General features: G+C 50.6%; 3 protein-coding genes across 7 annotated transcripts in view; 1 reads left to right on the top strand and 2 right to left on the bottom strand.

Annotated features, from left to right (window-relative positions):
* Positions 1-7,701, bottom strand: part of PPP1R37 (protein phosphatase 1 regulatory subunit 37) — a 62,075-nt gene extending 54,374 nt beyond the window's left edge. The window contains exon 1 of the mRNA XM_077336622.1: positions 6,911-7,701. Within this exon, the coding sequence (XP_077192737.1) occupies positions 6,911-7,667 (757 nt within the window). The 5' untranslated portion in view covers positions 7,668-7,701. The remainder of the gene's footprint in view (positions 1-6,910) is intronic.
* An 868-nt stretch (positions 7,702-8,569) lies between these two features.
* Positions 8,570-25,732, top strand: GEMIN7 (gem nuclear organelle associated protein 7). Of its 5 annotated transcripts, none has more exons than XM_077336630.1 (2): positions 8,570-8,706; positions 25,300-25,732. In XM_077336630.1, exon 2 carries the CDS (start codon positions 25,309-25,311, stop codon positions 25,687-25,689), a length of 381 nt encoding a protein of 126 aa, XP_077192745.1. In that variant the 5' UTR covers positions 8,570-8,706; positions 25,300-25,308; the 3' UTR covers positions 25,690-25,732. The 5 variants fall into 5 exon arrangements, with proteins under 5 accessions (XP_077192745.1, XP_077192744.1, XP_077192742.1 ...); XM_077336629.1 differs by lacking the exon at positions 8,570-8,706 and adding an exon at positions 8,722-9,067; XM_077336627.1 differs by lacking the exon at positions 8,570-8,706 and adding an exon at positions 9,184-9,431.
* On the bottom strand, positions 11,270-18,852 carry LOC143837120 (bone morphogenetic protein 2-like). Its single transcript, XM_077336625.1, has 3 exons — positions 18,719-18,852; positions 15,199-15,536; positions 11,270-13,073 (listed from the first exon to the last, which is right to left on the bottom strand). Exons 2-3 carry the CDS (start codon positions 15,527-15,529, stop codon positions 12,184-12,186), a joined length of 1,221 nt encoding a protein of 406 aa, XP_077192740.1. The 5' UTR covers positions 15,530-15,536; positions 18,719-18,852; the 3' UTR covers positions 11,270-12,183.
* Positions 25,733-25,851: the final 119 nt, after the last annotated feature.

Genomic DNA, 25,851 nt, shown 5'->3' with positions numbered 1-25,851 from the left:
GGACATGGGAGAGCCGACATGATAATGACAGCATAAGACTTCACTTGCACTCAGATGCTGCAGCTGACCCAAGCTATGGTGCAGACTGAAAAGGCCAACTCAGGGATTTCTGTATACCCTCAGGAACTTACATGAAGTCACTAAAGCACAAGGCTTTCACTGTTCCAACCATCCCTGGACAGTGTTTTCGGTTTGCCTAAAGCATACAACCCCACCCCAAATTAAAAGCAAACAGAAGGCATGTAAATAAAGATAAATTTTGCTGGTAACACAAAGAGGTGTGAACATATAAGAACCTAAGAAGAGCCCTACTGGATCAGATCAGTGGTTCATCCAGTCCAGTATCCTTCCTCAGACAGTGGTCAACCAGGTTCTCTGGACGACCAACAACAGAGCATAGAGGCAGAGGTGTTTCCCTGATGCTGCTTCCTGGTACTTGAATTTAGAGGCTGACTTGCCTCTGAACATGCAGGTTCCCTCTTGGTCCCCATGGCTGGTGGTAGTGGAAAGTGCTGTCCAAGTCACACCCCGTCTTTCTTGCCCACAAATTCTATGGAAAGTACGTCAACTATGGTATGGCGTGGTAGGCCCCCCAGGCCACCAAGTACTGAACAAGCCACTGGGGAAGGGTGACAGCTCTCTACCAGTAACCTGGGCATTTATAATGCAGCTGGGAGAAACCCTTCCGGAAACTTAGCTGCCGATGTAGCCCACGGAGAACACAGAGGTCTGAGCCAAAAGAACCAGAAAGAAGGAAAATTGGATATTGTGAAATCAGAAATGACCTGACTCAACATCAGTCTGCTCAGCATCAGTGAACTACACTGGACAGAAAATGGCTACTTCCCATCTGACAGAGAGGCTAATTCTGTGAAGGCTTAAGGGGGTGGCAGGTTACAGTAGATGAGAGATTGGGATGTGGGTGTCCTGCATAGTGCACGGGGCTGGACTAGATGACCCAGGAGATACCTTCCAACTCTATGATCCCTCCTCAACACCTTCCTGAGATCGCCGTGGTCTTCTACTTAACCCCCACTGCTACTCATTTATTTGTTGTATTGGTTCTCTATTAAGTCCTTGTCCTCCCCCGCTTCTCCGACAAACTCTAACTACCACCACCACCAGACCGGGCAAGCAGGCATGTGATTTTATTGGCATTTATCGCAAATAGAATGCACAAAACAGTCAACATTCAAAGGTGGTCACCCAGAGACAGCTACATGGGATACCGTGCCCCCAAGAAAGAGCTCCCTCTGAGACTTATCTAAGCATACATTTTTCTGAGCAAATGTGAGCTGCGCATCTCCACACACAGTGTTGCCTGTGGCAAATAAGCACTGCCCTCCTGCTGAACATCTTTTGTGAAGTAGAAAAGGCAGAGCGGGAGGATTCTTTTCTTTCTCTTAGGATGTGGGTGCCTCTACTTGAAGCAGAACTCCTAGAGAGACAGCAGTGCGAAGAGTGCAAAACAGGTGACAGTAAGGGCTTTGTAAGCTACTGACTTCTGCTAGGTTGGGGATTTCAGCTGGACAAATCCTGCCAATTATTTTGACATCCTTTGAAACGGTGAAATAGACATGAAACTACAACAGAAGCTGACACAAGCATGAACTGAAATATTAGGCCTGAGTTATGTAAGGAGTGGAGGAGAACGTGGGAGAAAGTCTTCCACATGTATGTCATGCTCAGGTGCCCCCCCCACTCCATATCCAAAGAAAACTCCTCAGGTTTTCAAGAAGGCAGCTCAGCCCCCAAACACCCATTCTGCGTAGAGCGTGTAAAGAATTCCTAGCAAGGCTCTCTGAAATGCCTTCACGGCGTGCGCAAAAGCTGAAAGCAAACATGACATGCCACGCGGCATTCCCGTAATCCAATTTTGAAAAGCGTTGCATGCTGAATGTGAAATTAAGATGTCGCACAGCTCCCAGCTCCCTCCCACTGAATCGACCCCGGCTGCGACACGTTAAACTGCTTTGGCAAACTGCACGACCGTCAAGAATGAAGCACAAACACCACAAAGTGGGGAAGCTTTGTAAAATGCACATGCTCCCTGATAGAGAGTTCTGAGGAACTCCTGGAGCGCACAGAGGATTCTTGGGTGAGAGGGCTTTTCCCTGTTTGCAGCCACTGGGAGTGCAGGATATTCATGCGCAGGCAGCATCTCCTGACAATGCAAGGGACCATGTGGTAGCCAAGAATGGAGTTCCTGGGACACAGAAATCAAGGCACCGCTCTACTCCAAGGACCTGGCTGCCCTAGCCGCCAGCTGCCATTTCCTTAGCCTCCACTGAAGCCGTGGCTGAACAACAATTTAAGAGCCAATGGTATGGTTGTATACCTCTAGGGAGGGCCCCGGAGATCTCCGAGAATTAGAACTGATTCCTGGATGGCAGAGAGTCAGTTCCCCTGGAGGAAATGGCATCTTGGAGGATGGCTTCTGCGTCACTGTACCCCACTGAGATCCCTACTTCTTCCCAAACCCTACCCTCTCCAGGCTCTGCCCCCAAAGAGTCCAGGTATTTTTCTAGCAAAATGAGAGAGCCCTATCTGAACGAGTGACATCTTATTTATTGTACATGGCATACTTAAACACAGGAAGCATATAACAATATAAAATATGGAGCCAAGTAGATACATGCACAGATTGGTCCATCCCCCTAAATACAAATGTCTAAATTTTCAATCCACTCAATCACAGCTGGAGAATTTAAATTCTTTTGCCTCATTATAACAGCAGGTCTGCATAACTGCCAAAGCTTGTGATTGATATCAAGGAGAGACAAAAATGCCTAGGCAAGAAGATCCTTCCCCATCCTAAATCTGCAGGCGGGCCCAGAATTCCAAATTTACAAAGGACGCCTCAAAACTGCATTCTGTAGTGCTGAACAAAGACATTCAAAATGGATTATGCTCTCATTTGTCAGAAGGCTCAGAGCTGACAATCAAGCGCATCTTTGAATGACCCTGTGGCTCTGTTCCAAGGGAAGAGCCCTGCTGCTAATGTCTGACTTGAAGAGGTGGGGGATTCATACATCTCTGCAAAGCATCTCACACAAACCCACCAACTTCAGCAGTGCTACCTTGGACAACTTTACAGCCATTCAAATGTATGGAACAGCTGTGCCTCATTGCAAAGGGGGGGAAACATATCTAACACGGAGGGGACCGAGTGTTTGAGAAGGAAACGTGGTGATTCAAGGAGGACAGCCTCTTCTGAATCAACAGGTGAATAATGCCCTGGGTTCTAAACCGTTGCACAGCAGGCCTGTCAGCCATGCGAGCCTGTTACATTGCATTATCTAATGCCATCTCCTGCAAAACACTAGATATGACTTGTCCTAAATAGCTAGTTGGTGGGAACTGGGAATCTTAAGATGACATTTGTAAGATGGAGAATAATGAAAAGGGAAAATTCTCAGTCTGACGGGGCATGCGTCACCTGGGTGAGAAATCCCTTACCACCAGTGTAACATTCGTGTTCATCAGCTACCCAGGAGCATTGGAGCCTGCACAAAAATACTAAACAGAGTGGCACTCAGTATTTGCTTCATTTCTATGCCACTTTTCTCATCAAAGGGGAACCAAAGTGGTTTACATCATTCTCTCTCCTCCATTTCCCCCCACAACAAACATGTAAGGTAGGTCAGCCTGAGGGTGTGTGACTGGCTGAAAGTCACACAACTTTAGGAAGAACTTCCTGATGGTTAAAAGCGGTGCCTTACCAGAACAGGCTTCTGCAAGAGATGGTGGACTCTCCTCTGGAGGTTTTTAAACAGAAGCTAGATGGGACTTTCTCAGCTTCTTTACCACTGAGAAACCCCTGAACCATTCCTCAGGCTATGAGAAACTCCAGAAGTGGCAAAGTCATGCAGAATATGCCCACCTAAGGCCTCTCCCTTTCCCACTCCCTCTAGGCCAGGGGTAGTCAAACTGCGGCCCTCCAGATGTCCATGGACTACAATTCCCAAGAGCCCCCTGACAGCGAATGCCAACATTCGATGTCAACATGGCCATATATCACCCAATAAATATCTTAAAAAATTAATTAACATCCATCCATTCAGGAAATCCTTCTAGGGCCATGAAGAAACCCCTTTCTTATATGCCCATGTAATGCCAACTGCCACTTTGGGATTAGGAAGCCATTTTTTTCCAGCCCTGACTGGCCCAGGGATGCTGGAAACTTTTTGCTTCCTCTGGGCACAGAGCAGAGTAGGGGGTGTCACTGGGGAAGTGGAGGTAACGGTAACTGAATTTCCAGCATTGTGCAGGGGTTGGACTAGATGACCCTTGGGGTTCTTTCCAGCTCTGTGTTTCTCACAAGCTTTCACAGCAGAGTGGGTTTAGAACCTTGAATCTCTCAGATCCTAGTCCAACACTCTAATCTAGCCTTATTCAACCTTTTGACCCTGAAGGAGCCGCTGAAATAATCTTTCAGGCTTCAAGGAGCCCCGGAAGTGATGTCAGCTGACCACATTTCCCTGCCGCACTCACCACGCCACCAGAAGTGACATCACCACCCACTTGAACAGACAGGACAAGGGGAGACAGGAGGCGGTTTAAGGTGGGAGTAGGTATGCAGGCTCCACCCCCTTCAAGGCACAGAAACTGCAAGAGAACCCATGCTTCGGGGCGGGGGGGTGTGCTATGGAAGCAGCCAGTTCCCTAGCTTGTGGCCAAATCCATTAAGGCAGGAAAGGCCACAGACCCCCACTGAAGCTCACATGGACTCCCAGGGATCCATGGATCCCTGGTTGGGAATCCCTGTTCTAACCATTACACCATACTGGTTGGGCACATTCACTATCGAGAAATATTCAGCTGACAACCTGCTCTGTGTAAAATTAATGAGCTACTATAGGCTTTTTCAGCATTGATTAAAATAATGCAATGCCTTTTACAGAGTTATGAAAATTTAGCCGAGCTGTTACGGACTGATAGAATGCTATGCCTGAATTCTCGGGACAGTGCTAGCTTTCAACCCCTGCCCAGACACAGATTTCCTGAACAGCTTTGGACAAGTCTGCACCTTCCCCTTCCACTATAAACAGGAACGTGAGCCCTTCTACTTCCATGCACTTGCAAGAATGAATGAGATACTTGTCTGAAAAGCAGCCCCATAGCATGTGACTGCAGAGCCGTGACAATGAAAGAAATTCCCTGCATTTTTGTCCCAGTGTTTGGGGGCTGTGCAGATTTACAATTCTGGATATGACCGTTTCTATGAGTAAATAAGAGGAAGGCACTGTCCCCAAAAAACTGAAGAGAGAGAGGAAGAGCAAGCCAGACAAAATTGCTGAGAAGAGAGAATTACCTGGTAAGGTGAAGAAAAGGATTTTGGTGCAGTAGCACCTTCAAGATTCCCAGGGCATAAGTTTTCGAACATCAGAACTCCCTTTAATGTACTACTGAACAGTGTTCTTCTATTGCTGACCAAGATGGCTACCCACCTGAAACTCCCCAGCTTGAGGGAAGCCGTGTTTAGATTTTTAAAATCTCAAGCAGGTTTGGCACATGCTGGCAGGGAATCATGGGAATTGTAATCCATGGACATTTGGAGAGCCACAGTTTGGCTACTCCTGGCCTCGAGGAAGGGAAATGCAAAGAAAGATGGTTTCAGGGTTCCTCTTTGTGGCAGAGTTTCTGCACAGAAAAGAGAAATAAAAGTTTGAAGCTCATTTCTTCTTTCCATGCCTTGAGAAACAAGTATTAATGGCCCCTTATTTGGGCTACAAGGAGTTATCCAAACGAGGAAGCTTTAAAGTTTTCCTTCCCTGTCGAGTTCTTCAACACAGATCATTTCAGTTGTTAGATGTTAAGCTTTGTCAACATTTTAATGACTCCTGTGATTTCAACAGCAGGCAGGAACAGAGAAGTCACGGAAACAAATTTCTCCATGGCATGGGAATCCATGGAAATCTGGATTCACCTGCTACATGTCTGGTTTATCCAAGGGCATAGGAACTGAGCCAGTAAAAAGATACAAGCAATCATGCTGAACCTCAAACTGGGCCTTGTGTACCTTAGAGAGCATTTCCCAGAATGCCTTTCACTGTCCTCTTAAATCAGATAGAGAGGCCTTGTTCCCTTGATTGAAGTATTTCCCTGAGGGTGAGCAGGGTGTTCTCTAAAAGGCAGTATTACAGAACTCTCCACCTCAGGGGGAGCCACCAGATTACCTCCTGATAAAACTTTCTCACCAGCAAGAGAAGACTTTCCTGTTTTGAAAAGTTTTCAGTGGCCCCAGAAAGTTTAACAGTGGAAAAACAGCCATGTCAAATGACACATCTTACTTCACCAGTGGCCAATCAAATGGCCCCAAAAGACCTACAGGAGAGGCATGGTGGCCAAGCCCTCCTCTCCTACTGCTACATCTCACTGAGAGCCAATGTGGCATAGTGATTAATGCTGGACTACTAGCTGGGAGATCCAGGTTTGAATTCCCACTTCTGCCATGGAAGCTTGCTGGATAACCCTATGCCAATCACACACTCTCAACTTAACGTACCTGAGGCAAAGATGAAAGGGAGAAGAGAAGAACACCATGAGCTACTTTGGGTTCTCATTGGGGTATAAAGAAAGTAAATAAATAGATTTTAAAAACTGATGGTTACTGTCTTTTGCGCACTTGTTCTTGGCTTAGCTATTCCAGGGTTTTTTGGGGGGTGGGGAGAGGGTTGCATTTATTTCTATCAAGTTTCTAGACTGGATATTTTGCTTCATGAACATAAGCTGCTTTAAACACTTTCAGCCAAAAGAAAAGAGGAGAAAAGAAGTTAAACTCAAATCCAAACAAACACAGTCACATGTTAAAAATTGTCTTTGGCTATGCATTTAGATAGTGGACTGAGACCAGCTTGGCTCAGCCCCAAGAACAGAAGAATCTTTAGAAGACTTGTCTGTTGCTTACCGTGCCTCCAAGGATCTTTGGGCTCCACAGCACCTGACACGATATCTTCATCAGAGGGAAATGTGACATGCTTTGCCCCAGGCTTCAGCTTCCCATCTTCCACAGACAGAGAGGCCTGGTCCAACTGACTGTCCTGTGGGCATTCTCCACCTGCCCTTGTATCCACATCTAAGCTACAGTTCTGAGAAGAGGAGTCTGACTTATCCTGCAAACAGTGGTTCTGCTGGGGAGACGGTTCAGCGTCCCTAAGGCATTCTCGGACAGTTATATCCGCCGCGGTGACCAAAGAGGCATCAGTGCAGGCTGCCTCACTGGCCAAGTCTTCCTGAACAGAGAGGCCCGAGGTTTCTTTCCAGGCCGGTTCCAACGGCTCCATTGCCTCAGCACCAGTCTGTTGCAAATCATCCTTTGTGGCAGAATAGCCCCCCGTACCTCCATGAGGATGGCTCTCTAGAGGGGGAGGGTCAGGTGGGGTGTGAAGGCTGTTCTGATTTTGGAGGTGAGATGAAAAGTCCGCAGCATCTTCCATTCTGCCTGGGCCGCTGTCTTCTTGGGAGGTAGCCCAAGGGTCAGGGGCCCTCAGCACGGCCTCAGCCTCCTCCTTCTGCACATCAGGAGGCAGCAGCAGCAGCAGATGGTCCCCCTCAGCAGGTTTCCCTTGTTGCTGCTGCTGCATGGGAGGAACTTGCACACACTCCATGACCGGGCAAGTCGAGTGTGGGTCCGTCAGAGGGAGAGCACCTTCTTCCCTTCTCATGGACCCCCTGGAGGCATCCCTGAAGGGTGGTTTCCACCCCTCCCACCCACCCACCCACTCCTACCTACGTTAGAGAGGTACAGAAAAGCTCTCAGTCCCTTTGCTGTTAGTGACAGGGCAAAGATGACAGACTGGGCTCTTGGTGGGCCAGGCAAAGGACCCAAAGGGGATCATGAATGAAGAACAGACTCAGCTCAAGGAAAAGTAAAGGGAAGGGCTCTGTCTCTATGGAAAGCAGAAACAGAGCCCCTGCTAGGGATAAGGAGGCCAGGAGGAGGACAGGCACTACCTGGATGGGAGATTGGAAATATTTAATGCAGGAGGGGCATGACCAAAGTCAAGACGGAAATCTTCCCTCATTAAAGAAAAAGAGACTTTAGTGTAAGGAAGGCTGCATGGTTTTGCTAGCAGGTAGGAGAGAACAACTTGGATTTTGCAAGAAAAAAACTAGACTTCAGTGTAAGGAAGCCTGCGGGGTCTTCACAAGCAAGTAGGAAAGAAGGAAGTAACAGCTTGGTTTGGGCAGAAAAAGAGGGACTTGAGAAGGGCTGTGGGATTCTGCTTACAGGTAGGCAAGAAGGAACTTCTTTTCTGCAGGAAAAAGGACTTTAGTGCAAGGTTGGCTGCGCGGTTCTGCTAGCAGGTAGAAAAGAAGGAAACAACAGCCTGGATGTTCAAGAAAAACAGGGACTTTCGTTTAAGGAGGGCAGCGGGAAGGAAGGAAGGAAGGAAGCAGCGCCTTGGCTCCGCGTCCGGAGGGCTGCGGGGCTTCAGGAAAGAGGGAAGCGGCGGCTCGCTTGCGGCAGGAAAGAGGGGAGGCGGGGGCTGGCGGGGCGGGGGCGGCTCCGCTCTGAGGAGTGCGGGGGGGGGCAATTGGGGAGGGGCCCGGACGGTGGCCGGCGGAGAGGAGGCTCGGCGGGGAAGCGGCTACGCACCCGGGGGTGGGGAGTGGGTCGCGTCGGTTCCTGGAGGGGCAGCGGCCCGGCAAAGGAAGGGCCGGAGAGGCGAGGCCCGTCCGGCAAAGCGTCGCCTCAGCCAGGTGCGGACCCGAGCGAAGCCTCCGCCCCCTCCCGTGAGGACAAACAGCGCGTCTGTAGCGGCACTTTCCGCACGCGGCGAGGGAAAGGAAAGCGCCTTTCTAAATAGAAAAAAAAATTAAATGGATCAATTCTCCTCGGGAAATTCTCCACTCATAGCCCGGAGACCGCGCGGCCTTTCTCTCCCGCTACTCAGATTGGCGAATCGGCGAATGAGTTTACTCAACTTCTCTTAACCTCCTCCCTCCCCCCCTCCCCTTCCCTCTCGCTCTCTTCGCTCCGGCGCTGGAAACACAGCCTGTGTTTCGGTGCTGCACTTTCGCCGAAAGGTACAAAACCACCGCCCCGGGTTGACGCTGGAAGGTAATCGCAATTTTGTAATATCGTTTTTTATTTTATACACCCTCGCCCCGGTCTTGAGAAGCAGTTCGGGGTTTGGGGCCGGAAGATGGGGAGAAGCGAAGTTGGAGCGCGAATGTGCTGACAGGGAGAAGCAGACGGGGCCTCTGGACAAGCCGCCTGATCGTGACGCGCGGCCTCACGCGCTTGACTCCTTCCAAGCGACTAAAAGAAGGCGGGAGGAGGGAACGGGAGGGATTTGCGCATGTGCCGTCGCCTCCGGGCCTCTTGGGCAGAGACATACAGTTATCCGTCCTCCGCGGGCTAGCGGGGATGAAGCCAAGTAGGAGCGCGGTGCACCTTGGAGGCTAAGAAAGTTTTAGTCAAGGTATACGCTTTCGCATGCATGTACACGTGTCTTATTCAAGGCATACGCTTCCTTGTGCATGCACACGTGTCTCATTCAAGGCACAAGCTTCCACGTGCATGCACACGTGTCTTATTCAAGGCTTACTTCCGTCTTAATGTACAAGCGTCTTATACAAGGCAAAAGCTTCCATAAGCATGTATACGTGTCTTATAAAAGGCATACGCTTTCGCGCTCATATACTTATTGTCTGATTCAAGGCACAAGCTTCCGTGTGCATGTTTTATTCAAGACATAAGCTTTTGTGTACAGATACGGTGAAATGGAAGTTACCAGACCATGCCTAATAATCGACAGGGAGCAGTCAATTAGCAGACGGCATAACTAAGATGTTTAAAAAGATGCAAGGACCAAATAAAGCAAGTACAATGTATCAAAATGTGGGGGTGGGGGTGTGTGATATGTATACGTGCCCTTTTTCGTAGCGGAATGCTGTTGAGATGCTCCATCCAACCAGCCTTCCAGAAGGGCTAGAGCAGTTTGTGGAAGCCCTTTTCCTCTCCATCGTTGGCTGAAGCGTGTTTTTGAAATCTGGAAAGCAGAGCTGGAGGATTTTGGGGGCTTCCATTATGATGTGAGAGGCAACTAACCAGTCCTGGAGCAGGTTAGTTAATGGTAATTTAGGGTTAGTTTTCATAGTGGAAAAGCAAAAGCCCTTCCAAGTCACCTTGCTTATACTTTTATTTTTACATTTTAACCCGCCCTTCCACGGAGGCTCAGGGCGGCTTGCAAATAACCGTAAATATTGAGGACATGGGGCTTTAGGAACACTCTCTTAGGCATGCAACTCACTTTATACCTTCGTGAACATACCTTGCAGGGTTGTTGTGAGGATAACACAAGGGAGGGGAGAACGACATATGCAGCCCTGAATTCCTATGGAGAAGTAGCCTGTTTAATGGCAGTGAGTAGATTTTGCCTGAAAGGGCGGAGGCAATAACAAGGTTTGCTTGCTTCAAATCAGACATTTGGAGATTGTGTTAGCATCCAAACTGGAGTGGATCTGTTTGAGGTTTGGGGGGTTTGGTGGTATTTTTGTTTGTTTGAAAATGCACACGGTGTTTCTCCCTAACTGCCTATAGTTTTGGTTTCCCCCTGCTTTGCTGCTGTCTTCCCCAAATCTGATTGGCTACCATCTTTTGGGAAAGAAGAAGAGTGAATCTCTGAGCATGTGCTGGTTCTCTGCCTCTGAGTAATGCATGAGATGATGTCTGCATTAGACAACAGAGAATTCCCTAAGGATCAGCGTGCTTGTATTTGTGACTCCTCTTCTTTGCAGGATATACCTCCTTACATTTTGCTTTGTCCATTATAAAACCCTAGGGCTAATTTTTTGGTAGGAAGCCTCTCTGGTTTACACTTCTATTCGAATGCCGAGAAAATAGTATTTTTTGCTTTCATGTGTTGATTCACATGTGTCACATAGAGTTTCCTTGTTGACATATGCTTCCAAAAAATTAGAAGAGTTGGTTTTCATACTCAGCTTTTCAGTACCTGAAGGAGTCTCAAAGAGCTTCCAGTTGCTTTCCTGTCCTCTCCCCACAATGGACACCCTGCAGGAACTGTATTTTCTGTGCCTAAAGGGTAGGCTGAGCAGAGAAGGCAAGCCATGAAAGACCAGCATAGCGTGTTGGGCTGACCTTCAGCCATGAAGCTCCCATTTATACTGCCTACTTCACAGGAATGTCGTGAGAAAAGAGTGGGGAGAACCACGTGTACCGTTCTTGGAGGAGAGTGACGTTTTGTGGCTTCCCGGCTTTCCTGAAATTATTTTTGTGCTTTTCGGAAGAATAATATGTGGCATTTTAAATTTTAACAAGCAGTTTGTCCTTTTAATGACCTGGTACTTAATAATAACAATAATTTTCTTATTTGGAGCCCGCCCTCCCAAATGCTCAGGGTGGGTAATATCAGTAACATTGGCATACAGTTTAAAACTTTAAAACAATCAACATACCCAGTCAACCCCTCTAGAATACTAGGCCTCTAGAAGGGAGCCAGTCTTCTAATTTCTCCTCCTAGCCGGAAGACTTTATTTATCACGTATGATCCAGCCAGAGGTGATCCCGGTTCAAACGAACAGACCCATCAAAATGTGGCTTGAAGAAATGGGTAAGACTTCATCGGAATGGGACAACTGCCCATCGGGACAAGACTGAAGCCCACAAACCTCCAACCCCCAGAAATGGGGGATTCTCCCATTTGCCCTCTCCCCGTGGTCTCTTAAACAGAGAAACACTGCTTCTGTCCATGGAAGTTCCCTTAGCCATTCTGACCCGATGGGTGAGTGGCTGCCTCTGCCTGTGGTGAGCCTGACATCTGTGTGAGTTGGAAGAAAAAGCTGGGTTTTTTGTGCCCTGCTTTTCTGTACCCAAAGGAGTCCCAAGCCAACTTACAGTTGCCTACTTTCCCTCTCTCCACAACAGAACCCCTCCCTGTGGGGTCGGTGGGGCTCAGAGAGCACTGCGAGAATAGCTTTAAGAGCACTGTGACTGGCCCAGGGTCACCCAGCTGGCTGCAAGTGGAGGAGCGAGGAATCAAACCCAGTTCTTCGGATTAAAGGCTGCCGCTCTTAACCATGACGCCAAGTTTGGCCCTATGACACACTGCAAGAAGAACAACTTGGGGCATCCCTTGTCTGCCTTGTCAGCTTCATTGGGTGACAGACACCCCACCTTTGGCAGTGAGGAAGACTCCCCGCCCCCCATCACTCCTAGCGGCACCCGCAGCCTTCCACCACCATGTCCTGGTAGGTCTTCAGAACCACCATGTCATGCTGATCCAGATAAAGGATGGCGATGGGACTGAGATCCGTCGGGACGCAGCAGGCCCTGGGCACCCTGGAATGGATCGAGTTCAACATGGTCTGCACCACTGCGTGGCTGGAGGTGTTCATGTGGTCGGCCAGCGGGAACCTGCACTCCCCTGAGCAGTAGAAGGCGTGGTAGCCGCTGGGAGCCACGATCCAGTCGTTCCAGCCGACCTCCTTGAAGTCTACGAAGAGGCGGTGCCTTCTGCACCTCATGCTGGCTTGGGCCTTCAGCTTCAGGCTCTTCCATTTGCTCCGATAGGCGGGGGGTTTTGAGGGTCTTCTGCTGCCTCTCTGGTCGAGTCCGCCAGGTCGGTGCTTGCTCTGCCTTTTCCCACGCGACAGAGGCTGCCCTCTCCGATCCTGGCTGTAAGTGACCAGCAGCGGCCTTTCTAGAGCCCACCGGGCCTCCTCTTGGCCAGGAGACCGCCTGGCTCGAAGTGGGGCCTGGTCCCAAAGCCCCCGGCTGCCATTTGGGGGTTCCACCTCGACCAGAAGCCCAAGGTGGAGTTTCCGCTCCTCTGCTTTCTCGAGAGCCGCAGTGACGTCAAAACTCTCCCACTTGGGCAGGCCGAAAGGCAGGAACCTGCGGGCAAGGAGTCTGCTCTTGTGTCCCAAAACCAACGGGGAATCCGTTGCATGGAAGATACTGACGTGGAAGCCCCCGCTCTCGTTCTGTGACCGGTAGAGGCGCAGCTCTAGGGCTGTCAGCTCCTCCTCTTCGGGAAGCAAAGTGAGGTTGAACATGAAGTGGAATGCACTTCCTGCGACTTCCGGGACATGGTCCAAATTCTCTAGAGGTGGAAGTGAGCAGAAGTTAGGATATTTTAGGATTGCACATTTGCACGGGAGAGCTGCCTGGCTGGGTCTGCTAAGGAGCCATTCTGAGTGCTGTTTGGCTTCCACCCACCGGCAGAGGGAGGACCGAGAAGCCGACAAGCTTGGTTTGAATGCCACAGCCTTGTGAATTCTCAGCATCAAATAACTGGAGCGTGACCTCTGCCCACATGGGGTTCTGTACCTGTTTTCATACCAACAACAGACTGGGAAACTGCGACCCACCTTAGCTGGAGATCCAGCTGGGCAAGGGAGGATGTTTGGAGAGATTCCGTGAGCATCCTTCAAGGGAGTCAGCACAATACATTGACAGAAATTATTTGCCAAACTTCATGTGTTTTGAGTACTCCAGTCTACTGGGTGGTGGTCTGAGTGTTGGATCCAGAAAAGCCAAGGCTTTAATCCCCACTTAATCCTGCTCATTGGACGACTTCGGGCCAGTCACACACTTTCTGCCTAGCCTACCTCAAAGGGTTGTTGTGAGGACTCTCCTTGGAGGAATAGTAGGATAAAAATGCAGTTCTTTTAAATGCCACAAAATAGGAGTCCAGGGGCACCTTTAAGACCAACCCAGTTTAATTCTTTATTGGTCTCAAAGGGGGTCTGGACTCCATCTTGGCTCAATTGGGTCTTGTCAGTTTTCTGAGCTGGGTGGACATGGCCCGTGACTGTGGCTCGCCCTCCAGAGGCAGGGCTCAGCATGCTAGGCATCTTCCTTGTGTGCATACTTTCGCACGGAGAGATTCCCCTCTTGCTGTGCCCTGCCTCTGGAGAGGCCAGCCACAGTTCCTGGCAAGAAGTCAGGGATTAAAACCTCCAGACCACATGGGAAACCTACACAGCCAGTTCATTCTGGCCATGAAAATCTTAGGCAATTTGTTCTACAGCTTTGGGCCAGCAGGGGGACCCACCTGAACCTGCCTGTTTTTCTAAAAAATAACCATCTCGTGAACACAGGATGCTGCATGAGACCTATGGTCCATGAGGACTGGCAGCAGGCCTCTGGCATGCCAGGCAGCAGACTTTCACATCTCCTCCAACCTGATCTTTTAAAATGGAGACGGGGATTGAACCTGCAACCTTCTGCGTGCCAAGCAGCAGCAGCAGCAGCAGCAGAAGAGCTGCTTTTTCATGTTGTGCGTTTTACTTCTCAAAGTGGCCTGCAAAGCCATTTCCCTTCCTCTCTCCACAACAAACACCCTGTGAGGGAGGTGGGGCTAAGACAGCTCTGAAAGAACTGAGACTGGCCCATGGTCACCCAGGCGGCTGCATGTGGAGGAGGAGTGGGGGAGCAAACCTGGTTCTCTGGATTGGAGGCTGCCACTCTGAACTATGCTAGGTCTACTTCTGAGCTATACCCTCTTTCTCTGAAGTGATGTCAGTGTGAGTTAAGGTTTCTGTGGAGACTCCCTTGTGTGGCACAAAGGGAAGGGCTGTCTGGAAATTAGCTTATTCAATTGTATGTATTTATTTATTTGACTTGTATGCTGCTTTGTCCAGCGAACCAGCTCAGGGCAGTATAACATCATATTACTAACATCAGTAGTTTAAACCAGGGATGACCAAACTGGCTGTGTGGATTATGAGCTCATGGGAATTGTAGTCCATTGAAATCTGGAGAGTCACAGTTTGGCCACCCCTTCATGAAATTCATTTAAAATTAAATTTAAAATTTAGTGTGACATCTGGTGTCAAAAACAAAATAGTAGCATTGGCAGCCTTAATTTATCTTCTGATCTTCCAAAGATTTTTTTTAATTGCAGGGCTAATGAAATCTGCAGCAGCCAATCAGAAGTCTTGCTGGGCAGAAGCCTCTCCTGGCTCCACCCATGTCCTTAAAACACTCGGAAAGCATGAGTGGTGTGTGTGTGTGTGGGCACCATGTTGGGGACCTCTGGCAGAAGCACTCAAGCCATGTGCACGGCTCTCTGCCCCTCACCCTATTTATTCCCAGTCTTCTGTTTGTCTTTTGTGCTCCTCCAGCCTCTCTGGATTCTGCTGCCCTGCTCCTTTTGCCCAGGGGAGTTTTCCAACCCCAGCAGCCTCTCCCTCACCCCTGGCTCCCGCCAGACAGCAACTCACCGACATGGTGGAAGGCCCGCACAGTGTTGGCTGTCGTCGCTCGTTCCTCTAGGAAGGGCCGCTCTGAATCCGGGAAAGAGGAGAGAGCCTTTCCCAAGCAGAACTGGTACAGATCCAGCAGGTACTGGGGGACGGGAAGTCCGGGTTGGGGCCGCGGCCGTCTTTGCAAGCCCAAGCGTCTTAACAGGGCGGCTTGGAGGGACGGGCTGGGAGCTGGCTTCAGGGAAACCTTGCTGGTCTCAGGAACGGCAGCTGCCCGGGGGCCTTCAGAGCCCCAGCGGACGAGAGGCATGAGCAGAATTGCCAGGGCAGGCAGGTTACCAAAAACCATGGTGGAGCTGAGGGAGTCAAGGGCAGGAAAGAGGCGGGTGAATACGATGCGTCAGCAAAGCCGGACCCTCCGATTTCCCCCCACAAGAAAATACAAATGCAACATCCACAGATGCTTCTGCTTAGCATAATTATACATTTATCTGTGCTGTGAAGTCATAACCCATGTACAGCGACCCGAGCGAAGGGCTTTTGAGGAGAAGGAGAGGTGCTATGCCCTGGCCTCCCTCCCCTCTGAAGTCTTCCTAGGTGGTCTCCCCCACCCTGGCTGAGCTTTGGACATGAAGTGAGAGACCATGCCATTCCCCGAGGGCAGTCAAGCCAAGCAATTCATGGTGACCCCGTAGGGCAGCCTTCCTCTCGTTTTTTGCTGTTGAGAAACCCCCGAAACATCCCTTGGGCTTTGAGAGCCCCCGGAAGTGGTGCGATCGTGCAGAATAGGGTTGGGAGGCAGCGCTGTGGACACGCCCACCCTGGGCCCCTCCCCTTCCCACCCCCTCCAGTCCCATCATGGGCCATTTGGCTGATATGTAGTCATATCACCCAATAAATGTTTAACCGTTTTAAAAAATACGTTAAAAATTAACTCCCACCTATTTGGAAGACCTTTCCAGAACTGTCAGGAGACCCCCCCCCCCCCAGGGTTTCACAAAACCCCGTCTGTAGGGGTTTCAGGGCAGGAGATGTTCATTGGTGGTTCAGCATTGTCTGCCTCTTGGTGTCGTAGTTAGGAGCAGCTGCCTCTAATCTGGAGAGCCGGGTTTGATTCTCCACTCCTCTGCCAGATGCAGCCAGCTGGATGACTTTGGGCCAGTCACAGTTCTCTCAGAGCTCTTTCAGCCTCACCTATCTCACAGGCCGTCTATTGTGGGGAGAGCAAGGGGAGGCGATTGGGGGCTGCTTTGACATGCCTGCAGGTATTAAAAAGCCAGGGTACCCAAAAACTGTTCTTCCCTTCTCTGTATAGTTGCCCTGGAGTTTGGTGATCACCAAGGGGGCCGAACCGAAGCGCACATCCCTACGACATTCTTGGTGGTCTCCCATCCAAATACGAACCAGGGCTGAAGCTGCTGAGCTTCTGATGAGATCAGGCTGTCCTGGTCTATCCAGGTTAAGGGAGCACCCAGGGCACCCTAAGTATGTCAAGACTTTCGGTGTGGACGTAGCTCTTCCACCTGCTGGTAGCTGAGAGGCTGGCTGGGATAATAAAAAGAAGGGCTCGAAAAACCCTGCAGAAGATCCTGCAGAAAGTGATTTCTGGCAAAAAGACTTAAGGAGGATCAAGTTTAATGTGCAGGTTCATGGGAGGAGGATGGGGGAACCAGAGGATTAGAAGATTAGATTCTTGTAGGCATCACCCATATTTTACTTTATTTTTTAAATTTATTACCCCCTACCCCTGCCCTGGTTCACCGCGTTATCTTCCCCTTGTCATCTACTCTCTCTGGGGATTGCTGAAGAGCAGCCTTTCTCAGCCAGGGCTAGGTTTCCAAAATGGGTGGGAGTGAATTAATTTCAATATATTAATTTCAATATATTTTAAAATGCATTGGGTGATATGACTATATATGGTCATGTTGACAGGCCACCCTCCTTCCAAAATGGCCAATGATGGGCCTGGAGGGGTGGGAAGGGGAGGGTAGGCATGTAGCAGCCCTGATTCCCAACCATATCCTACAAAATTGTACCCCTTTTGGGGGTTCCTGAAGGCTGAAGAATATTTCACAGGTTTCTCAGTGGTAAAAAAGTTAAGAAAGGCTGCTTTAGAACAAGGTTGGCCAAACGGTGGATCTCCAGAGTTCCATGGACTGCCAGCTGGAAAGGGCTCATGGGAATTGTAGTTAATGGACCTCTGGAGCACTCAGTTTGGCCACTCCTACTTTAGAGTCTGAGGTTCACATTGCTCTCCAATTCCACAATCCCAGTCCTATTGCATTGCGTATTGGTCACTTTACACCAGGGGTAGTCAAACTGCGGCCCCCCAGCTGTCCATGGACTACAGTTCCCACGAGCCCCTGCCAGCATTTGCTGGCAGGGGCTCGTGGGAATTGTAGTCCATGGACATCTGGAGGGCCGCAGTTTGACTACCCCTGCTTTACACTGTCAGTTTATACTGTGTTATATCCCCTGAGAGCCAGTTTGGTGACGTGGTTAAGTGTGGCAGCCTCTAATCTGGAGAACTGGGCTTGATTCCCCACTCCTACTCCATATGCAGCCAGCTGGGTGACCCAGGGCCAGGCACAACACCTCCCTGTTGTGGGGAGAGGAAGGGGAGGTGATTGGAAGCCACTTGGAGACTCCTTCAGGCAACGAGAAGTGGGGTACAAAAAACAGCTCTTCTCTTCTTAATCCACCCTGAGTCTCAGCCAGAGAGAGAGTCAAAGAAATACATTCTTTCTCAAGGGTGTGAAAGAAGGGTGGATGAAAGGGCTATTACCTTTAGCTATCTCTTGTACTTTTGGGTATTCTTACCAGACTTTAACTTTCCGGAGCTGGAATGTATCTTCAGGAGATGCTTTTTAAAAATTGCCCCTGCCCCTCCCACCCTCCCTCACCCCTCAGCTCACAGACATGCCTGGAAGCCCGCCTGGGGATGGGGGGAGCCTTGCAAAGCCCGTTTTTTATGAACGGGCTTTGCAGCTAGTTATGATAATAATAAATAATGCCACAGTGCAAAGATTATGGTCCCTGTTTCCCTCTGCATTCCTTGGTCCTTCTGCATCTGTCTTCCTAGGCAGGGCCAGTTCTCTGGACAAGCCCCCCAAGGGACTGTGGCGTGTTACAGGACGCAGCAATGCATTATCAAGGCTTCACTTGCTCTTTGCTCAAACTGGTGATGCTGGGGATCGAACCCGGGACCTGCGTGCCATGCAGAGGCTCTTCCACTGAGCCACAGTCCAGGATCAAGTTCTTTTCTATCACTTACCACCCTATCCTTTCCATGCGAGATGCCAGGGATCGAACCCGGGACCTCGTGCTTGCCAAGCAGAGACTCTGCCACTGAGTCAGGGTCTTTCCTATTGGCCACCACCTCATCCTTTTTGCTTGAGAGGGCCGGGATTGAACCTGGGACCTTCTGCGTTCTGAGCGGATGCTCTGCCACTAAGCTATGGCTCCTCCCTGATTGGCAAAATGCTGTTTAGGCTGCTTGTTAAGACTTCAGCTGATCTCCTCTCCCTGAGGTACTTACTTGCCGGACTGGAGGCTGCTGGCGAGAATCCATTTTCTCCGCACCCCTTCCTTCTCTTGCAGGGCGTGCTTCAGATCCCTCCCAGCTGGGCCGCTTGTGCCAGGATGCCCAGGCCGGGAAACATCCTTCGCCGTGTCCGGAGCAGCCTGGTTCTCTCAGCCACCTCCATCCGTCCTCGCGGCAGTGAGTGAGCACGGCTGCCTGCTGCCTCTCCTCTCCGGGGTCGGTTATCTGCCCTCCCTGCCGGCTGCCCTGCCGTCAGGATATGATGTCAGCCAGACGAGCTGCCCCGGCCAGAACAAACAAGCTGTCGCCTCTTGGCACTCAGCGGCCGCTCTGGCTGTGCCGCCAACCCTTTCAGCCTTGCTAGGGAATGGGCGCCGCGTGGGCCCGGAGCTGAGAGGGGAAGGATTAGTGACCTCTGCCTCCAGCCAGACCGAGAATCAGGTGCTTGAGTTTGGCCTCCTCCTCCTCCCAGAATCCTTCAGGGCCGGGGCCAGTGGCTGCCAAAGGCATTGCTGCAGGGGGACAGCAGCCCACGGTTGGTGTTTGGAGGTGATCTTGACAGGGTTGGTCCTTTGGCTGCGTGCCAACTGGTGCAGATCGTAAGAGGAAAAGCCCCTCTCCACCCAGGCTGGGCACCCGGGGAAGGGGATGCCTAGCTTTACGGCACCGCCGGCAAATGGGACACTCGGCCCCAGCTTTTGGTGCCTCTCCCCATCCGAGGCAACCCCCGTGACCCTCTCTGGAGAGACAAGAAACCTCCAGGCTGCGGCCAAGGGGACTCGTGCCATGAAGCCCTGGCCGGTTGCCCAGAAGCACAGGAATCCGGGGCCAGCTCTTATCGGGCCAGGCGGAGAAAGAGGGCTTCCAGGGGCCGCTGCTTCCTTTGCCGCCAGACAGCACGCGACGGGAACGAGCTGTCGTTGGAAAAAACAGAGCGTAAACAGGGCCGGCGGAGGAATTCTGCGGTCATCATCCAGGCAGCCGGTAGGAACAAACATGCCGGACAGGAATGTGAGTGTGGGGGCTCCTGGAGTTTCCACCGAGCCCGGGGGCATTTCCTCCCGGGATTCCCGCTGGCTCCTGGAGCAGAGGCGGAGTGCAGTTTTGCCTGCAGCCAAGCCCAGGGCATGCGAGACCCCGTTGCATAAGCTCCCCAAATTTGCGGGATCCGGGTTCAAATCATAACTGGTGGCTCCTTAGGTATGTTCTCTCAGCCTAACCTACCTTACAGGTGTCCCAAGGAGGAAGGGTGTTAGGAGACACTGTGGGTCCACATGGAAGAGAAATGATAAACTATGGCTGGGCTGGGATAAAATGTACATGAACTAGTGAGGGGTTGTGGCTCTGTGGCAGAGCTGTTGCTGAGCATGGTCCTCCGGTTCAATTCCCGGCATCTCCTCTTAAAAGGACCAGGCAGGAGGGGATGGAAAGACCTCCGCCTGAGACTCTGGGGAGCCATGGGGGGGGGGGGGGCATAGCTCAGTGGCAGAACCTCTGCCTGGCAGGCAGAAGGTCCCTGGTTCAGTCCCTGGCATCAAAAGGACAAGGTGGTGAGTGAAAGCCCTGTGCCTGAAACCAGGAGAGCCGCTGCCAGCCTGAGTGTCTGATGCAGTATAAGGGAGCTTCAGCGTGTTCCTCTCTCGTGCTTGGCCGTGTGTGCCCTGTTCCATTCAGCTGCAACTCACTTCTGGTGTCCCAGCCAAAGCGGCTTTGAAGGCGAGGGAGAAGCAGAGGTGGTCAGCAGAATCTTTCCTTGGAGAGCTCCCTTCCAAGTACCAGCCCTGTTTACCTACCAAGATGTGATGAGATCAGGCTATACTGTTCCCCCTCCCCTCCAGTCCTCTACTTTCGAGTTTTCAGTTAAAGAGGCCATTCTGAGCCTTCCTTGTATCTCCAAATCCAGGTGGTTCAGGGGACACTGAACAGTACCTGAAAAAACACCAGGAAGAGGGCCGGCAGTGTTAAAGAGCAGCAGACTTTAACCTGGAGAGCTGGGTTCGATTCCCCAATCCTCTACATGCAGCCAGCTGACTGACCTTGGGCCAATAACAGTTCTTTCAGAGCTGTTCTCACAGCAGTTCTTCCAGAGCTCTCAGCCTCACCTGCCTCAAGGTTTCTGTTGTGGGGAGAGGAAGGAAAACATGTTTGTAAGCCACTTTTGTATGCCTTTGGGTAGTGTAAAGCAGGGTATAACTAACCAATTCTTTGTCTGGCTAGCTTTTGCATCATGGCAAGGCTTGTGTGGTATCCCAGGCTGAAGAATGCAGTTTTCCTTTCCTCCTCCTCCGGTAGCCTGTGCCTGAAATGTCACCCGTGGATCCTTTCACGTTGGGCACCAGCTTCATACCCCTGAAGCAGGCTTAATTGACAGCGGAATTGCGGTTGGCTCGTGTGCGGGGGAAGGTCAGGGCTGGTCAGACAGAGCTGCCCCACCCACAGGGAACCTGCCCTCAGAGATTTAAATTTAATCAGACTGAGATGTGTAAAAAGGGTAGGGTTCTTTAACGGTTTTAAGTAATTTAATCTGAGCTTTGAATAGTAATTATTTTATTTTTATAGCCCAGCCTTCCCGCTTGACTCATGGCTGGTGATTTAACATTGATAAAGGGGAAATCTATTTTTTTGAACTTGTGCATTAATTCCAGTTCAGCAATCTTGTGTTCGGTGAAGGATTACTGTTGCAGTGAGATGGAGGGCAAGGCAAGAGCAGAGAGTCATGTAGATTGGCAACAGGCAGCCTTCTTCAAGGGTTTGTGCTTCAGCCCTTCAATCATACGGCAGAATTACTCTCCCTCAAGAGCAGGGGTAGTCAAAACTGCAGCCCTTCAGATGTCCATGGCCTACAATTCCCTTGAGCCCCTGACAGCTTTCGCGAATGCAAGAGCAAGAGCCCAGGAGCACCGGAAAGGCTAGCAGAATTTGTGAGAGGGGAGGAGCCTTTCTGACTCACCGCTCGCTTCTTCAGGTGTCTGGAGAAGTGGAGCAGTGGCTCCCAAAAACACTTCCCCTGCCCCAAATGTTGTTAGTCCTCATGCTTTTCTCCTGCTACAGACTGACTAACACTGTCTCCCTCAAGATGACGGGGTTGGGGGGAGGCCAGAACAGGAACTTATCCAGGATATGCCTTCAACCGAGTCAGAAACTTGGTCCGAGATCGATATTGTCCACAAAAGCTGGCTGCCGTGGTTCTCTGGAGTCTCAGGTGGAGGTCTTTCCCGTCACTTACCACAGGGTCCTCTCCTACTGGAGATGCCAGGGATTGAACCTGGGACCTTCTGCCAAGCAGAGGCTCCACCACTGAGCCCCAGCCCCCCTCCCCCACCCGGTCAGGAGCTACAACTTGGCTCTAGGGTTCCCTCACAGCACCTTCTCAAAACTACAGTTCCCAGGTTGCTGCAGAGAAGAAGTCGGCAATGCAGTCAGCCTCCAGTGCGTTCAAGGGTCCAGGAAAGACGAGGCCGGGAAGCCTCGGGGCTCCATTTCTGCTCTCCACCAGCTCGGTGGCTCTCCTCTTTTCTCGCCAGCAGTTTTCCTTGGCTGTCACTGGCTGTTTCTCCAGCTTGCTGGGGAAAACATCCTCTTTGCTGCTGACCCAGGGCCTGGCCGCCAGCCAGAGGGGATGCAGGCCCAGCGAGGGAGCGTCAAGTTGGTGCCGCCACTGGGCAGAGGGGAAAGCACGCCGACCTTGTGTGGCGGCACTTCCTGTTTACCGGCCGGCGAGGACAACAGTAGCCCTCTGCATGCTCAGGCAGGGAAGTTTCCTGTGTGCCCAACTAGCCAGCCACAGTTCAGCAAGCCAGTGACGGGACTCCTCCAGACAGCTGGACCCGGCAGCCTCAAAACAGAACAGCTTGGCTCACCTAGATTCACCGTCTTCAAGCACTTGAAGGGCTGTCCTGTAGAGCAGCGGTTCCCAACCCCCAGTCTGGGGACTGAGGACGGTCCGTAGATCAGTCGGTACCGGGCCGCAACTCCTCTTCACCCTCCTCCCCAGCTGCTGCCTGGGGGGCCGCCCTGCCACTCTGCCGCCGGCTCACCTTTGCTGCTCTCCCGCGGCCGCCATGGCTGGGGCTCTCCCTCAGTGTGGCACTGCGCAGCTGCTGCTGGCAGCTCCCCCCAGCGGGCGGCGGGAAGTATGGGGCGCTGGCAGGAAAGCAAGCGGAGCAGGGGCTCAGGCAGCAGCGGCATCCCTCAGCAAAAGACATTACCCTCCGTGGGCCTCAGTAAAACTGTCAAGCGTTGACCGGTCCCTGGTGATAAAAAGGTTGGGGACCACTGCTGTAGAGGATGGAGCAGAGTTGTTTTCTGTTGTCCCAGGGGTCGGACCAGAACCAGTGGGTTGAAATTAAAAGCATTTTCGGCTAAACATCTGGAAGAAGTTCCTCACAGTCAGAGCATATATATATGTCCATATATGTTCATGTCAGCCCCTCACCCTGCCAAAATGGCCAATGATGGGCCTGGAGGGGGTGGGAAGGGGAAGGACCCCGTGTGGGCAAGTCCACAGCTCTGCTTCCCAACCACATTCTGCATGATGGTGCCACTTCTGGGTTTTTTCAAAGCCTGAAGAATGTTTAAATTTTGGAATAAAATATACATAGAACCTAAGAAAATTTTGGAAGTTTAAGTTAAAAAAGAAACCAGAATTATTTTTATTAGGTATAATGAGTGAAGAAATACCTAAAGAGCTGAATGTACTGTTATTGTGTGCCTTAACAGCAGCCAGAATGATGGTAACAAAAGTCTGGAAAACAAAGGAGATTCCATCCCTGGAGGATGGGATAATGAAACTATTGGATTTTTCAGAAATAGCTAGAAGGACAGAATTGTTTATGGATGGAAATTTAGAAATGTATAAAAGTCAATGGAAATATTTTGGAATTATTTAGGGAAAACATATATTAATTTGGACTGGAAAATCTCCCTTGAGTTTTAAACAGGAGGTTCAAGATGTGTTTATATGTATTTGTCTCAGTGTGCAAAAAGTTTACAATAAGTTGTATAGAAGAAGAAGAAGAAGAGTTGTATGATGTTTTTCTCTCCCCGAAGGAGTCTCAAAGCGGCTTACAGTCGCCTTCCCTTTCCTCTCCCCACAACAACCCTGTGAGGTGGGTGAAGCTGAGAGAGCCCCGATATCACTGCTCAGTCAGAACAGCTTTATCAGTGCCGTGGCGAGCCCAAGGTCACCCAGCTGGCTGCATGTGGGGGAGTGCAGAATCGAACCCGGCATGCCAGATTAGAAGTCCGCACTCCTAAACGAAGCTGGCTCTCAGTGGTATAAAGTGGTACTGGAAGTTTAAACCTGTAAAATTGGAAGACTACGAGATTTATGTTAACTTGGAAATGTATTACTAATAAAGTTACTAATAAACTTTTTAAAAAAGTTTCAGGGGTTTCTCAATAGTAAAAAAATTGAGAAAGGCTGGTTTAAGCTATCTGTTCTGTGCTGTTTAAGAAGGTTTTCAGCTTTAAAATCTTAGGTTTTCAACTTTAAAATCTTAGGCAATCTAAAATCTTAGCTGAGCATATATATTTCCCTTAAATAGAAAAATCAGGTTCATAGCCCTCATGATTGTGGAAGGCAAAAGCAATAAAACACTAAGAAATAACTTGGGAACTAGAGATATGGAATATATACCCAATGAAAAAGAAAAATATTCATCAATAGTATAAGTAGTCTTTCCTCATGAGTTGCTGCTAGAAGACAGTTTCAGGCGGGTAGCCATGTCCGTCTGTACTAGATCTGCACCTTAAAGCCAGTGTGGCATCATCATTGACAGGAGTCAGACTAGGATCTGAGAGTCCTGGGTTCGAATCCCCACTGTCACGGAAGGTTCCTGGGAGAACTTGAGCCACTTTCACGCCATGAGTCTATCCTCCCTCACACGATGGTTGTGAGAATAAAATGGAGAACAGAATGATGTTAAGCCACATTGGGCCCCCACTGGTGAGAAAGGCATGCTGGGATTAAATTAAATGAAGATGTAGGCCAGGGGTAGTCAAACTGCGGCCCTCCAGATGTCCATGAACTACAATTCCCAGAAGCCCCTGCCAGCATTCGCTGGCAGGGGCTTCTGGGAATTGTAGTTCATGGACATCTGGAGGGCCGCAGTTTGACTACCCCTGATGTAGGCAGATGGTGAGTGGGTGGGCAGAAGGAACTGTGTTAATGCTTGGCTATTGTGGCCCCAAATCTTGCATGCCCAGAGAAATACTGATTGCCATTTCGGGATTTGGGGAGTGAATGTCTTCCAGGCCAGGAATTCTGATTTTCTTGGGAGGTGGGCATGGAACTGGGGTCAGTGTGGGTGGGCCGGTGGTAGTGAATTTCATGCATTCTGCAAGAGGTTGGACTAGATGACCCTGGAGATGCCTTCCAACTCTGATACTATAGTTTTCCGCAAGGTACAACCTTTCATGAGTCTGAGATCCCTGCATCTAATGAAGACAGCCCAGATTCTCAAAAGCCTGGGAAATCTTTTCGTTTTGTCAGCATTACCAGTCTCAAATCTCGCACTGCTGAAACGCAAACATGAGAACCATTAACAAGCAGACTTTGCTTCCTCGCCCCACAGGCTTCTGCGATGAAGACGCCTGTGGCCGTCCTCCGCCTTCCCCGGGGACCGGATGGGACAAGCCGCGGATTTGACCCCAACTCTGCCCGTTTCCTAGCCTTGGGGCCCAGCAGCCTCTCCTCCTTGGTCACCTCCAACACCGCTGAGTTGGAGCGAGAGCAGCAGGGGCGGGTGGCGCTGCGGGAACGCTACCTGCGTAGCCTGTTGGCCATGGCCGGCCGCCCAGTCAGCTTCACCATGTACGAGAAGGTCAGCGTCACAGCGCTGTTTGGTGCATCCGACATCGACGTCCTGAACTTCCAGGTGTCCGAGCTGCAGACTCCTCTGGGGGTGCAGAGGGAAGCGCTCCTCCGTTGCTCCGATATCATTGCATACTCCTTTGAGCTTTAAAGGGCCCGCCAGCTCCCATGAATAAAGATCCTGCAATAAACAAGCCTGCAGCCTGTTTCCGGAGAAAGTTCTTCACCAGACGCACACCAACCCCATGAATGAATGACCTCCAAAAACGCCTAGTGCTTCTAAGGAGAGTTCAGGCTTCATTTGATTTAGAAC

The sequence above is a fragment of the Paroedura picta genome, chromosome 5, assembly GCF_049243985.1.
Source record: "Paroedura picta isolate Pp20150507F chromosome 5, Ppicta_v3.0, whole genome shotgun sequence".
Taxonomy (NCBI): Eukaryota; Metazoa; Chordata; class Lepidosauria; order Squamata; family Gekkonidae; genus Paroedura; species Paroedura picta.
This window is presented reverse-complemented; position numbering and strand designations above follow the sequence as displayed.

What these genes read in the sequence shown, in the direction of transcription:
- LOC143837120 (XM_077336625.1), bottom strand. Translation starts at nt 15,529, where the DNA reads ATGGTTTTTGGTAACCTGCCTGCCCTGGCAATTCTGCTCATGCCTCTC. An exon ending in GCGGGCCTTCCACCATGTCG is followed by an intron (nt 13,074 to 15,198) that starts GTGAGTTGCTGT and finishes TTCCACCTCTAG; the next exon opens with AGAATTTGGACCATGTCCCG.
- GEMIN7 (XM_077336626.1), top strand. Translation starts at nt 19,373, where the DNA reads ATGCCTAGCTTTACGGCACCGCCGGCAAATGGGACACTCGGCCCCAGC. An exon ending in GGTCATCATCCAGGCAGCCG is followed by an intron (nt 19,709 to 25,299) that starts GTAGGAACAAAC and finishes CTCGCCCCACAG; the next exon opens with GCTTCTGCGATGAAGACGCC.